Source organism: Anguilla rostrata, chromosome 18 (assembly GCF_018555375.3).
Source record: "Anguilla rostrata isolate EN2019 chromosome 18, ASM1855537v3, whole genome shotgun sequence".
NCBI lineage: Eukaryota > Metazoa > Chordata > Actinopteri > Anguilliformes > Anguillidae > Anguilla > Anguilla rostrata.
In genome coordinates this window covers 25,260,203-25,274,549 of record NC_057950.1, presented here as the reverse complement: position 1 = coordinate 25,274,549, position 14,347 = coordinate 25,260,203, and the positions used below count along the sequence as shown (strand labels likewise).

Sequence of the window (14,347 nt, the reverse complement as noted above, 5' to 3'; positions counted from 1 at the left end):
CCTCGGGCCCCCCCGGCCCCGGGGGGATGGACACGGCGATGTCGGCCAGCTCCAGGGGGCTGGCCTCGGAGACGTCGGTGCTGGAGCGCGAGCAGAAGTAGTTCTCCACCAGGCCTCGCCCCACGCTGTCGCTGCTGCTGCTGCTGGTGGTGGTGGTTGCCGAGGCGATGGAGTCGGTGGGCGGGGCCAGATGCTCTCCGACGGCAGTGTGCTCAGGGGGAGTGGCGGCATTCTCGCAGCCGGGGGAGGGGCCGTTTCCGGGGGGCGTGGCTACAGAGTCTCCGGCGAGTGCCCCGCCCCTGGAGTTCTCGGGCCCTCCCCCACTGCCGCAGTCGGCAGCCAGGGAGCCAATGGGAGGGCCGGGGGGCTCCATGCCTTGGCGGGGCACACCGTCCGTACCGGAGTCCGACAGGCAGGAAGTGCAGAGGACACCCAGTGCCACCAGGGGGCTCCCCTTAGGGGACGCGCCCACCCCCTCCCTCCCTGCCCCACCCCCAGAGGGGCCCCCCAGCGAGGTTTCGGGAGCCTCCTTCCTGGGGGTCCCGTCGGCCTGGTGAGCCAGGATGACGGTGACCTCCTCCCCCCGATAGGGGTCGCTGGTGCTGGGCTTAACCTCGATGTGCCTGGTGTGGGCGCCCGGGGGTGCGTTTTGGGGGAGGGGTGCAGGCTGAGCCCCCTGCCTCGTGTCTGGGGTGGCCGGACCGGGTCCCTGGGGCCCTGGGCTGTTTTGTGCTTCCAGACCGGCGGTGACAGAGACGGGGTGGGGCTTCGCGGGAGAGGGCGTGGCCTCCGGCTCTCTGTGAGTCCTCGGGTGGCTCCTGGAGGCCGTCGGGGGCGTGCCGCCGTCCCGCCGTGGCCCCTCCCCCTCGTTTCGGGCTGAAGAAACCACCGGCGTCCCAGAACCCTCAGTGTGCCGCCCCGTGGGTCTCTTGGGGGACTCCGTCCCCGCCTTCTTCCCGGGGCCCCCGGGGGCCCCCAAAGCCGCCCGGCCCCGAGAACTGCCCGCGCCCTGCCATGGTCCGTTACGGTCTGCAGGGGGCAGCGCAGAGAGAACAAACACATACTAAGGAAACAGAAACAGGAAGGAGTTTTCCAGCACGGAAAACGAACACAAACTCGGGAAACGTGGAAACAGGAAGGCATTTTCCTGCCAGTTCCGAAGTGTCGTACAACAAGTGCTACTGAGGACGCATCTGAACTACATGCGCAGGGAATATACAGGAATAAAACACCTGACAATTAGGCATTCGAATGAAAGGACACTACAAACACCAGCAGACCGCGGCCCTCCAGGACCGGGGTCTGACACCCTGCAGTTTATTTACAGAGATTGGAGAGTCCCAGGCCCCAGGCCCCCGCCCCCCAGGTCCCAGGCCCCCGCCCCCCAGGCCCCCAGGCCCTGTCTGGTGAGAGACTCTGCACTCACCCTCGGTGACCGACTCCAGGTAGCGGTCCTCGAAGATTATGGGCAAGGAAGTGACATCACCGTCCAGATCGGCACACTCCACGGGCAGCGGGGGCAGAGACAGGAAGTAGGCGGAGCTCTTGATGGCCGCGGTCATCTGGAGGTGGCTTTGAGCACTGGGGGGGGGAGCGGGCAGACGTGGGTTCATTCGCTCCATTTAGAACTCCACACAAAAAATTCAGACTGCTGGTTGGCTCAAGCCATTATAGCACAGACACCAAAAACATCACATTTGAAATGCTGAAATGCTCTGCTGAACTCAGCACAAACAGTTTAACACGCAGGGACAGGGCGACCGTGGCGGGACTCACTGCAGCTCCTGATAGGCCAGCGCGCTCTGCCTCGGGTGCTCCAGGCAAAAAAACGCCTCCGCGAACCTTCGAACCTGCGGGAGAGAACGCCCCAAAATCACCCAACCAGGTTACCAGAACCAGGTCACATGACCGCTCAGCACCTATCGGCACACTCTAAACACCACAGCATGCACCGCATTTCCTTCAGAGCAGACAGGGGAATAACACTAATCTCAGCGGTGTCTTGCTTACATGGCGCTCATTCATCTGAACAAAAGTCTAGCAAAAATGTATAAAACCCAACTGTCAGTGAAAAGACTGGTGGAGGACAGGAGCGTCTGTGAATTTCATCAAGATTTAGATTCTTCCGTTTCTAAAATATAACTCTTGGTATTAAAACAAGGCTAGTCTCTCACTAGTGGCAGAAACAGTACCGGACACAGAACGCACACAATATTTAATACCTTTGACAATAAACCATTTAGTCGGTCACATTTGCCACATTTGTCTCACCTGCTTAAAATAAATAAATAAATGTTTAAACTATCTTAAGATACTCTATAGCAGGGGTGGCCAACCCAGGTCCTGGAGAGCCGCAGGGTCTGCTGGCTTTTGTTTTTACTCAGCGCTTAATTGATCAATTAAAGCAGTTGATTACATAGTTAACTCACCTCACCTGGTTTATTTTGTGTAAGTGGTTGTTGTATTTAAGGTCAAAACAAAAACCCGCAGACCCTGCGGCTCCCCAGGACCGGAGTTGGCCACCCCTGCTCTATAGTGTTATAAATTATAAATTTCGTATGTTCTTAAATACACATTCATCTAAAGATATTTTTGTTGGTGTTCTAGTGTAGCAAAGTAAAACAGGAGAGATTCAGCCAATAGCAGGAGACCTGAGCGATTCAGCCAATAGCAGGAGACCGGGGCCGGCACGCTCACCCTGAGTGTGTGGTGCTCCAGGGCCAGCAGGGCGGCGATGTCCTCCTGCAGCGTCGCCACCTCCAGGAACTGCCCCCACAGCGCCATGAGCAGGGAGCACAGCTGCGCCAGGCTCATGTTCACCAGCTCCGCCAACTCGTCCGGCCGCTGGGCTTTCTGCCAGGGGAGAGCAGCGTTTCACTCGACCACCAGGGGGCGCTGGCGACAGCGCCGCACACAAACCAACGTGTCACTCGGCCACCAGGGGGCGCTGCCGCACACAAACCAACGTGTCACTCGGCCACCAGGGGGCGCTGGCGACAGCGCCGCACACAAACCAACGTGTCACTCGGCCACCAGGGGGCGCTGGCGACAGCGCCGCATAGAAACACTCACAGTCCCTTCAACGGGACCTCTTCCACAGTGGGGAAATGCCTTCCTTATGGAATTATTTATGCAATTCACATTAATTTCTTAAGACTGATTACCCCCATCCGTTCGAGTATGAAAATAAGCACTGAAGGTGGGGGGAGGGGAAAGATCGGGCATGGTTACACAAGCACAGACGATTCTAGCGTGACCTTTGGACAAAACGAAGTCACCTGACCTAACAGGCCTAAACGGGTTTAAACTAGGACTCCTCCCAGTCAACAGCCAGAAAACACACATTCTGCAGAAGGCCTACACCAGCACACATCCACAAGCTTCTCAGTGAGAAAACGATTAAAAGCCGCAGACACACAGACTTCAGGACACAGGACTGATTAATTAAGTTCCACGTGCGGTCATTTACTAAGGAATCCAGAGGAGAGATGCCAGCCGAAAGCCGGTCGGCTCTTCCGACCCTGGCCTGACCTCACATGACCGGGCACGGCTGCGGTATGCTCGTCTGCAACGAGCCCCGGTCACGCTGAATGGATGCTCAGTCCGGCGAACAAAAGCGTCAGTGACCGCGAAGCAGCACGCACAATCGACCATGCGAGCAATCTGCATTTTCAAAATAAAAGTCCCGTGCTCCAGACAAGGGTGGGCCCTGTACCGTTTGTCAGGCCTCATTTCCGTTCCATTAAAAGTTTTTTCTTTGGGACAGAACAGCCGGTGACGTTTTACTCGTAAACACACGGCTATTTAACGGACGACAATTTAAGACGTTGGCAGACCAAGCACAGGCTGCATTCGCTTCATAAAGTTACTCCTTAGTCGCCAGAAGTGAAACTAATCGATCTGAAAATTAACGAGCGTCAAAATGCCAATCCTTACAGATATGTACAGTATTTCACCAAAGGGAAATGGATTGTCCACACGCGCCAACGCGCGTTTCTGAAAAGGGGTGAGAAACCTAACCTTCACTTGGTCGCACAGTTCAGCAAGCCGGGCCTCCACGTCCGTTTTCTCTGGAGAGAGAAAAACAAATTAAATCAAGCAACTAATAAAATTAAAAGAATTTGACCAATCAATGAAATGCTTCATTCCTTATTTTGCCATGTTAAATGTGGGTACACACAGCCCTGTCCAGCCTCCGAGAAACTTGTGGAAGCGGTTCTGTGACTGATCTTGGCGATGGTGTTGTGGTGGGAACTGTAATTCGAGGAGATGCCTCCCATCCACGCATCCGCGGCCGCCATTTTGGCTCAGAGCCTGATTCAGGACTGACACCCACTCTAGAGACTCCCTCCTTTCTCCATATCAATGAGAAACTTTTTCACAGAAACCCAGGGGCATCAAGACCATTGATACAACTAAGTCTGACTAAACCGTTTACACCTGCAGGCAGTGACCTGTTGATCGCTGCCCAAATCTGTCACGGGATCCAACTTCAGTGGCTGAGAAGCGGTGACGTCATCAGAAATTTCGCCCTGCCAATAAGAGTCACATAAACTTCCCAGATCTCAGACTGAATCACTAAGGGGCGGGGCTAACCGTGCCACAAGGGAACTTGGCAGGGATCAAACTCAGGGGTGTGGACGCAGGGAAGGCTGCCCGATTCATTTACAGAAAGCGCAGGCAGATCTCTACCTGTAAATGAGGGCTGTGCGGTGAAACAATACTGCCGCATCTGCGATTACCCAACATGCTGTGTGAACACAACAACCACTCCTCCCGTACCCACGTGACAAGCGGAGTCCACGACGTTTCGTCGCTGCTAACGTTCAAACCGCAGGACTCAGACAGACTATTGCTAGCATTATGGAAGCTGTCACTATCTTTTGGTTGCATACTCCATGAATAGTGAAACTTTACAACTGCGATTCTCGCCTTATACAGAGAGAGAGCAGCTTTCGAGGAGTCAGCTAGCTAGAGTAGAGAAAGCAGTGTTAAGTCTGTTAATACAGCTAAGAAGCATCGTGTTTAATAATAAACCATACCATATCATTTGTCACAACATTCATTTTGTTATTTTCTTTAATAGACATTATTGTTAGTTTCTGCTACAATTTGACCTTATTAGCTCCAGTGTTACTGGCAAAAAAAAGAATTTAATGCACAGCCCTGAATTAAATGTCCTCTGCTAAACTGAACAGCCGTCCGCAGAGTGACCACGCCCACACCAACACGTGACAATGAGAAAGGAAGGTGACTGCGCGAGCACGTTTCCACGGAGACCGGAGCGGGGCGCCACAGACGTACCGATGCAGCGGAGCGGCTGGTCCCGGGGGTAGGATTTTCGGAGAACCCTCTCGTACAGGACCTGCATGCTGGTCTTGGCTAGAGGGGGGGGCGACACAAGACATGGGGGCTTACGGATCAGGGGCTGGAATCGCGAGCGCGCCCCACAGGCCCCGCCTCCCCCTTGACATCACGCGCGCGTATGCGTGCGGCGCCCGCTGCGTACCCAGCTCCTTGCGGTGGGAGGACGGCAGGTCCCTGGTGACGCTGGTGAAGTAGCCGAACAGGCCCTGGTAGGCCAGGAGCAGGGTGTGCACCAGCCGCTGGTGCAGGCTGTACGCGTGCTGCAGGCACTGGTCCGACACCGTGAACCTGCAGCCCTGGAAAACACAGCAGCACAGAACGCTCATAATCACCAGCACAGAACGCTCATAATCACCAGCACAGAACGCTCATAATCACCAGCACAGAACGCTCATAATCACCAGCACAGAACGCTCATAATCACCAGCACAGAACGCTCATAATCACCAGCACAGAACGCTCATAATCACCAGCACAGAACGCTCATAATCACCAGCACAGAACGCTCATAATCACCAGCACAGAACGCTCATAATCACCAGCACAGAAGGCTCATAATCACCAGCACAGAACGCTCATAATCACCAGCACAGAACGCTCATAATCACCAGCACAGAACGCTCATAATCACCAGCACAGAACGCTCATAATCACCAGCACAGAACGCTCATAATCACCAGCACAGAACGCTCATAATCAGCAGCACAGAACGCTCATAATCACCAGCACAGAACGCTCATAATCAGCAGCACAGAACGCTCATAATCACCAGCACAGAACGCTCATAATCACCAGCACAGAACGCTCATAATCACAGAATGCTCATAATCAACAGCACAGAACGCTCATAATCACCAGCACAGAACGCTCATAATCACCAGCACAGAACGCTCATAATCACCAGCACAGAACGCTCATAATCAGCACAGAACCTCATAATCACAGCACAGAACGCTCATAATCACCAGCACAGAACGCTCATAATCACAGCACAGACGTTCACCAAGCAACAAGAAAAGCTCATAATCACCAGCACAGAACGCTCATAATCACCAGCACAGAACGCTCATAATCACCAGCACGGAACGCTCATAATCAGCAGCACAAAACTACCAGCACAGCTACTCCTCAACTACACCTACTACAAATGTTAGTACAATTAAAAATACAAAAACTAGAGCAAAACTACAACTGCAGCCAAAACTACTGCTGGTATTCGTGTTTATAGAGTCTGTTCAGACGCGCAGAATAATGGCTTTGGTGGCGAATAGCTGCGGACACAGCTGTACACACAGGCTGCAGAGAGAGCAAACAGCGCATTACTGAGGGTTCCCTGGCCAGCACTGTCCCTGGCAGGCATAACTAGCCGCTACCAGAACCTGTCCTGCACCCGTCAGCCATTTATCAACACAGGGCAGGAAGGCTCAGTGCAACTCGCCGGGCCTGATTCACTAGTGCCACTGGGCCTCATTGTCAGCACACACTCCATCACACTAGGGAAGCACTGCAGATATTCTCATCTTTAATCAATCACGCCCTATTCAGCGCTACACGAACACCGGATAAGGTCCGTTAAGACTCCCGTTTCAAACCCACCGCGACAGAACCCACCGTTTGGCCTCCCAGGACACTGGAACATGAGCCCTGCCAGCACACCCTGCTGCCCCAACCCCCAAAAACCACATCTCACGGGACCACGTCTTATCGTTAGCTGCATGCAAGTTAGCGCAGGTAACAGCTACTCACAAACAGAATTAGCGCGACTGGCTGCACTGTGACGGCTGGCTGTGACTTTAGCGGCTGCAGCCCCCCCCGCCGCGGCGGCCGGCTGTAACTGACAGGGGGCACAGGGGGGACGGGGGGCGGAGACGTACCTCCGGGGAGAGCTCGCGGAGGTAGCCGCTGCCGAACACCACGCTCTCCAGCTCGGGGACCGCCGACTCCCGGCTCTGCGCCGGCGGGTTGCGGTTCAGCCAGGTGCCCTTCGGAGGCCGCGGGAAACTGCGGGAGCGCAAACACAGCCAGGTACAGGTGAGTACAGAACACAGGTGAGCACAGGTGTGAACAGACAGGTGAACAGGTACACATGAGTACAGGTGTGAACAGACACAGGTGAGTACAGGTGTGAACAGACTCAGGTGAGTACAGGTGTGAACAGACTCAGGTGAGTACAGGTGTGAACAGACACAGGTGAGTACAGGTGTGAACAGGCACAGGTGAGTACAGGTGTGAACAGACTCTGGTGAGTACAGGTGTGAACAGACTCAGGTGAGTACAGGTGTGAACAGACTCAGGTGAGTACAGGTGTGAACAGACAAAGGAGAGTACAGGTGTGAACAGACAAAGGAGAGTACAGGTGTGAACACTCAGGTGAGTACAGGTGTGAACAGACAAAGGTGAGTACAGGTGGAACAGGCTCAGGTGAGTACAGATATGAACAAACTGAGGTGAGTACAAGTGTGAAGAGACAAATGAATACAGGTGTGAACAGACACGTGAGTACAGGTGTGATCAGACAAATGAATACAGGTGTGAACAGACACAGGTGAGTACAGGTGAACAAACACAGCTGAAATCAGACATAGGAGTGGGCGTGGCACTTCTTAAATTGGCACTTGTGGGAGTAAGCATGAACTTTGCAGGAGTGGGCGTGGTCCTAACAACACCAGCGCATGCAGGAGTGGATGTGGCTCCTGTAGGAGTGGGTGTGGGCATGACTCTAGCAGGAGTGGGCGGGACTCCAGCAGGAGTGGGCGTGGCTCTCACTGACCTGATGAGGGGCTGGTGCAGGGCCACCAGGGAGCCGTGCACGGTGACGGACAGGGCCGACAGGTGGAAGTAGTCGAACATGACGCTGACGTGCTGGTGGATGCCCTGGGCGGGGCTAAAGTGCAGGTGGAGGGCGCGGCTGCTGATCTGGTGCAGGGAGCTCAGGTCCTCCGGGCTGGGGGGGAGGGAGGGGCGGGGTTACAGCCAGTAGAGCAGGCAGGCAACAGGCACAGCACAGCTAAAGACCCGGCCGGGACTCTTCACAAGAAGGCATTCTGTCGCTAAAATGCTAATGAGCTCTCATGCGTGTCCATATAGTAATTGAATAACTACTTCGCGGTTTTTCCGAAAACTTTGCTGACCCTGAAAATACTTCGCTCCCTTCCTTTGTAAACCTTTTTCCGACAAAACTGCTACCAAGTGCAACAATTTAAAGAACACCGTGTCCCTGTCTTACACCGTGAGGCTTGGCCAAGGCCAAAAAAAGCAACACGTAGCTAACTGAGGAGAAAAGGCCGCGCTCCGAGCGGGTTTCCTGAGCCTCTGGACACCTACGAGTAGTCTCCGTCGGTGAAGTGCAGGTCCAGAGACAGCTGGAAGTCCATTTCACTCAGCGATTCCTCGACCTGGGGAAGAAAAACAACAACAACAAAAAAAAACTCAATTTCCCATAAGCGCAGTAGGAGCCTGGGAACAGAAGGACACTTCCCTTTCACAGACAGGGCTCTCCGTTCTTTTATTGTGCTGTGGTTGGCAGAACAGAAGCTGCACGCTGTGACCTCGCAGGCCTCGCGGGGCCAGCAGCGCGTACAGGCTGCTGAAGCAGGAGTGTTAAAGCACACTCCCACACCCTGTCAGAGCCTCAGCTACGCAGGCTGTCCTCCTGTGTGCTATCCCTGCCAACGAGCCAGAATGATCCAGCCCACTCACACACAGACACACACTCACACACATACACACACAGACACACACAGACACACACATACACATACATACACATACACTCACACACACACACAGACACACACTCACACACACTCACACACAGACACACACTCACACACAGACACACACAGACACACACATACAGACACAGACACACACATACACACATACATACACACTCACACACACACAGACACACACTCACACACACTCACACACAGACACACACTCACACACACACACACACACACACACACACAGACACACACACACACACACTCACACACACACACACACACACACTCACACACACACACACACACACACACACGCACCAAACTAGCTTCCAATTGCAGCCTTTGTTCTGCTCAGGCTGACCTCGGCTGCACTTGCATGCTATCACACACATTCATCTCACCACATCCTCGCCACAGGCACCGTGGCCCCTCCCACAAACACGGGCCCCGCCCACAAACACGGGGGCCCCTCACCATGTCATCTGCAGCCCCCTTTGGTAAAATAAACTTCCCCACTCAGTCTGACTGAAGCCTCCCCCCCTTCCCTTAGCCTTGTCAGGTCCCCTTCTCAGACACCCAGGGATAAATAAACGTGCCAATAAAGAGTTCCCCGGAAATTCCCCCCACCTTGTTTTCGTCCAGCAGCATCTTGACTTTGAAAATGAGGACATCGTTGAGGACGATCTCCTCATTCTTGTACAGGATCTGGAAGGTCTTGCTATAGATGACATCGTCGTGGACTGAGGGAGGGAAGGCCAGGTCTGAGCCTGAAGCTAGAGAGACAAACGGCACACTCGTCAGCGTTAGCATGGTCAAACCGCAAACAACAACCTGTCCATCAGACTGTCTGACACCCACGCCACTTCTCTGCTTCTGTGCTGTACTGCATACCGCCAGTTTCAATTGCACCACAATGGTGTAATCTAATCTGGGATCTCCTGGGTGGTGTATTACACTGAAGTTTGCGAGCACGTCCAGGAGCGCTACAGAGAGATGTACAGTCTGCCTCGGCATCGCTCCAACCCTAACAAAGCACGCCTCGTTCAGCAGCTACAGATCTCCTTGAGCTGCTAACAGAAGAGTCGTGTGCGCCAAATCAGGAATGAAAAGTAAACATTCAGGACGGCAGATCTCCAGGCACAGGGTTGGGCAGCCCGTCGCTTTACACCGTTTCGCTTTCGCATTTTGGCCGAGTTTAACGTTAGCTAGCTTGCTAACGGCACCTGCAGTCACTGACTGGGTCGACAGAGCGAGGGTAACGTTAGCTAGCTTGCTAACGGCACCTGCTGTCACTGACTGGGTCGACAGAGCGAGGGTAACGTTAGCTAGCTTGCTAACGGCACCTGCAGTCACTGACTGGGTCGACAGAGCGAGCGTAACGTTAGCTAGCTTGCTAACGGCACCTGCAGTCACTGACTGGGTCGACAGAGCGAGGGTAACGTTAGCTAGCTTGCTAACGGCACCTGCTGTCACTGACTGGGTCGACAGAGCGAGGGTAACGTTAGCTAGCTTGCTAACGGCACCTGCTGTCACTGACTGGGTCGACAGAGCAAGGGTAACGTTAGCTAGCTTGCTAACGGCACCTGCAGTCACTGACTGGGTCGACAGAGCGAGGGTAACGTTAGCTAGCTTGCTAACGGCACCTGCTGTCACTGACTGGGTCGACAGAGCGAGGGTAACGTTAGCTAGCTTGCTAACGGCACCTGCAGTCACTGACTGGGTCGACAGAGCGAGGGTAACGTTAGCTAGCTTGCTAACGGCACCTGCAGTCACTGACTGGGTCGACAGAGCGAGCGTAACGTTAGCTAGCTTGCTAACGGCACCTGCAGTCACTGACTGGGTCGACAGAGCGAGGGTAACGTTAGCTAGCTTGCTAACGGCACCTGCTGTCACTGACTGGGTCGACAGAGCGAGCGTAACGTTAGCTAGCTTGCTAACGGCACCTGCAGTCACTGACTGGGTCGACAGAGCGAGCGTAACGTTAGCTAGAGAAGACGGGCAGTGGGGGTCTGGGTGAGCGATGCTCCTGTTGCCTGAAACTTCTGTTTTGGAGCCCCAGGGGGGAAGTGAAAACCCGCATTTTAATGTGGTACCGAAATCAGCATTGCGATTCGGTTCGGTAGGTAGCGGTCACATGGAAACCGGTGCTATAGCGGTATCGGGTTTAGGTGCCCAACCCTACAGAGGATGACGCAACGATGGGACACACAATGCCTTTCTTTGTCTTCGGTGCAGTACGGGGGGGGAAGACAGACTATAAATTACTCACAATAAAATTATTCACAACCGAGTTTGAGCTGTCGCAGCGGCGGGCGAAACAGGCGTGAGTCGAGGCTGCTAATTAAACCTCATCCTGCGAGGTGCTAATTACACGCAGACGGAGGCGTTCTTTCTGTTCTTTCAGTCTGTTCTTTTGGGAGGACGGGGGGGGGGGGGGGGGGCGCGGCACCAGAGGGGGTGTTCGTTTCCGAGGGCGCGAGGGGGGGACTGCTGGAAACCCGATAGCGGGGGGCTAATTTTGGGAGCTGTCGGTTGGGAGGTCTGGCGCGCCGCGTGAAGAGCTGTGCTATATTTGAGCTCGGCCCGGCCTCACAGGCACAGCACACGGCAGCAGAAGAGCTGCAGGAAATCCTTTCCAAACAAAGGCCGACTCCAGCTCTCCAGTAAGGAAGCACACCCCCTTTTCGCATTTTACCAGCCTGCTCTTTATTGTGGTATGGACTGAGCACCACCTTCAACTTCACCCACCTTCTCCATCCATTTGTGGTGGTTCTAACTAGCAAGGTGGCTAGCCAGGCTAGTTGAATTACCCCAGAGCTGTACTTCTTGTTTTGTTATCAAGCTTCCGTTAGCATTGCAAGCATGCTAAATTTAGCCTATGGCTAGATGCAAACATAGAGGACGAGGTCGAATGAAACATTACTGTGTCACATTTGGTGTCACGGTTTCCTAAGGACGATGCAATTCAGAAGAAATGGGCGGGGCTCTTGAAAAGCGATGGCTATACGCTGTGTGTCCATTTCATACACCCGGACAGCTTTAAAAATTGATTACCACAGACTTCTTGGTTTGGCCTGGCCAAATTCCTGACGCTAGTTCCTGGGGCTGTACCCGGTTGAGCCGGGAGAGGCTCCTCTTCCGGCTCATACATGTACAGCCATATGTGCCCCAATTGCCCTCACAGCCGTGAAGCCCTCCGCCATTTTTGGTAGATAGATTTAGCCATGAAAGCCAAGTGTGTTGGTTTACTTGTGGGTGGTACATTTTGAGAAGAGTTGGGGGGGGTGGGGGCGGGGTAGGGTGGTGGGGCGGTTCCAAACACACCCATACAACCCTGGGGATTTTTTCAGTACAGATTTCATGCCTGAATTGAAATGTGTGTTGTTATAGTGCACGAAATTACTCTGAACAGATATTCTGTGCATGTGTAGTGGAAACATCCCGCTGATAATATTCGGCTCTACTATCAACCCAATTACAGTCACTTAAAAAACGTAGAGATTCAGAACATCCTCGTACCCCAAATGATATTCTTTAGCACAGTAGCATTTGCAGTGAAACTACACTTTAAAAATGACTGGACTGGAGCCCAACAGTAAGACTGAGAGTGGGTCTGACAGGAAGTGGACACACGGCAGAATTTGATTGGTCTGTTGCAGTGACGCACGGCAGAATGTGATTGGTCCGTACCAGGGACCATAACTGACCTGCCGGCTGCAGCAGGCTGGCGTCTATCTTGTGAGGGATCCGCGGTGGCACTTTCAAACTGCCCCGTACCTGATAAAACCTGCAGAGACAAACAGCCAATAAGGAACCGGAAAGTTCCAGATCACACACACGCACAGGCACATTCACACAAACGCACTCACGCACGCACACACCCACACACATGCACAGGCGTAAATACAAACGCGCCTTCTTCTATAAACACAAAAGACAGAACAATAGGAGTTCTGGAAAAGAAAGGAAACAAAAAAAAAAGACCTGTCAGCCAGAAGAAAGCTCTGATTAAAATCTGCACCCAATGCATATTCACACAGCTCAGAGTAATGAGCTGCCTAATAGGGCCAGGGACAATTAATTAAACAACCAAAGTGATTTTAATTTCAAATGCAGGCCCAAATTCATGCAAGACAAGAAGCTAATGATGAAACTGTGCTGGATGCACATGCACGGGCTTGAATGAATAAACACCTTCTTATTCGGCGCGCGAGCGCGTTCGCAGCAGGACTAATGAAGCACTGACGGCGGGGACGTCGGGGGTCCGCGTTCAATTAGCACCCCAAACAAACGGCGGCGACCGGGCGAGCGGAGCGGGGAATGGAGACGGGCTCCCGGAAGGTTCCGCGGCGGAGACGAGCGGCGGGCAGGTCGCCGGGGAAACGGCCGGAGGGGCCCCGAAGCAGGGCGTGCGTCGGGGGCCGCTGAGACTTCCCCCCCCCCCCCCCCAGCGACGCCACCGTTGGTTTCTGCTCTCGCGCATCGCGTTTGACACCGCGCTACACACGCACGTCGCCGGATTTGACCGAAGCGGCGTTCAGGTCGGCGCCGTTTGAGAAAAACCAAGACAGAGAACAACAGTTCAGTGGGATCGCCCGCATCACCCGCCCACGCCGTTTCCGTTCCCCGGTGAACTGCGAGAACGGAGGAGCTCACGTCCACGCCGCTCCAGTTCCCGCCAATGCGCAACGTTAGCACGGCGCTAACGGCATCCAGGAAGTGCCGCACAGCACTGTGGTTACCGTCGGATACGCTGACCTGGGGTGTGCAACCGCGGCGCCCGACGCTAGCAGTCGAACCGTCGGCCGGCTGGACTCTCCCTCAGGCCGCACATTCCACACCTGACAGGGAGAAGTGAGACCGATTACCCCCGCCGCCACACACGCGCCACAGATCACAGATAAGGCCGTTTCAGGGCGGGGCTGCAGGTGAAGCTACAGTTTAGCTGGAGGCTTCACTGTTTCCGTCCAACTACCCCTCTCTGTCCCCGTTCAAATATAACTGTCCCCCTCTGTCCTCGTTCATGTCTAACTACCCTCTCTGTCCCCATTCAAATATAACTGTCTCCCTCTCTGTCCCTGTTCAAGGCTAACTGACCTCTCAGTCCCCATTCAAATATAACTGTCTCCCTCTCTGTCCCTGTCTAACAGCACTCTCTGTTCCTGTCTAATAGCCCTCCCTCTGTCCCTGTTCACGTCAAACTGCCACCCTCTCTGTCCCCGTTCCTAACTGCCCTCTCTGTCCCACTC

At 54.1% G+C, this 14,347-nt stretch overlaps 1 protein-coding gene across 2 annotated transcripts in view; it reads right to left on the bottom strand.

The window, feature by feature from the left end:
- LOC135244460 (protein FAM135A-like) overlaps nucleotides 1–14,347 on the bottom strand; it is a 29,035-nt gene that overhangs the window by 8,195 nt on the left and 6,493 nt on the right. For both annotated transcript variants that reach the window (XM_064316758.1, XM_064316759.1), the window contains exons 4-15: nucleotides 12,806–12,885; nucleotides 9,726–9,871; nucleotides 8,692–8,762; nucleotides 8,138–8,311; nucleotides 7,242–7,368; nucleotides 5,510–5,663; nucleotides 5,305–5,382; nucleotides 4,021–4,070; nucleotides 2,698–2,853; nucleotides 1,777–1,850; nucleotides 1,427–1,581; nucleotides 1–1,029 (exon numbers count right to left, since the gene is read on the bottom strand). The exon at nucleotides 1–1,029 is cut by the window's left edge and continues 352 nt beyond it. In XM_064316758.1, coding sequence (XP_064172828.1) covers nucleotides 1–1,029; nucleotides 1,427–1,581; nucleotides 1,777–1,850; nucleotides 2,698–2,853; nucleotides 4,021–4,070; nucleotides 5,305–5,382; nucleotides 5,510–5,663; nucleotides 7,242–7,368; nucleotides 8,138–8,311; nucleotides 8,692–8,762; nucleotides 9,726–9,871; nucleotides 12,806–12,885 — 2,294 coding nt within the window. The remainder of the gene's footprint in view (nucleotides 1,030–1,426; nucleotides 1,582–1,776; nucleotides 1,851–2,697; nucleotides 2,854–4,020; nucleotides 4,071–5,304; nucleotides 5,383–5,509; nucleotides 5,664–7,241; nucleotides 7,369–8,137; nucleotides 8,312–8,691; nucleotides 8,763–9,725; nucleotides 9,872–12,805; nucleotides 12,886–14,347) is intronic.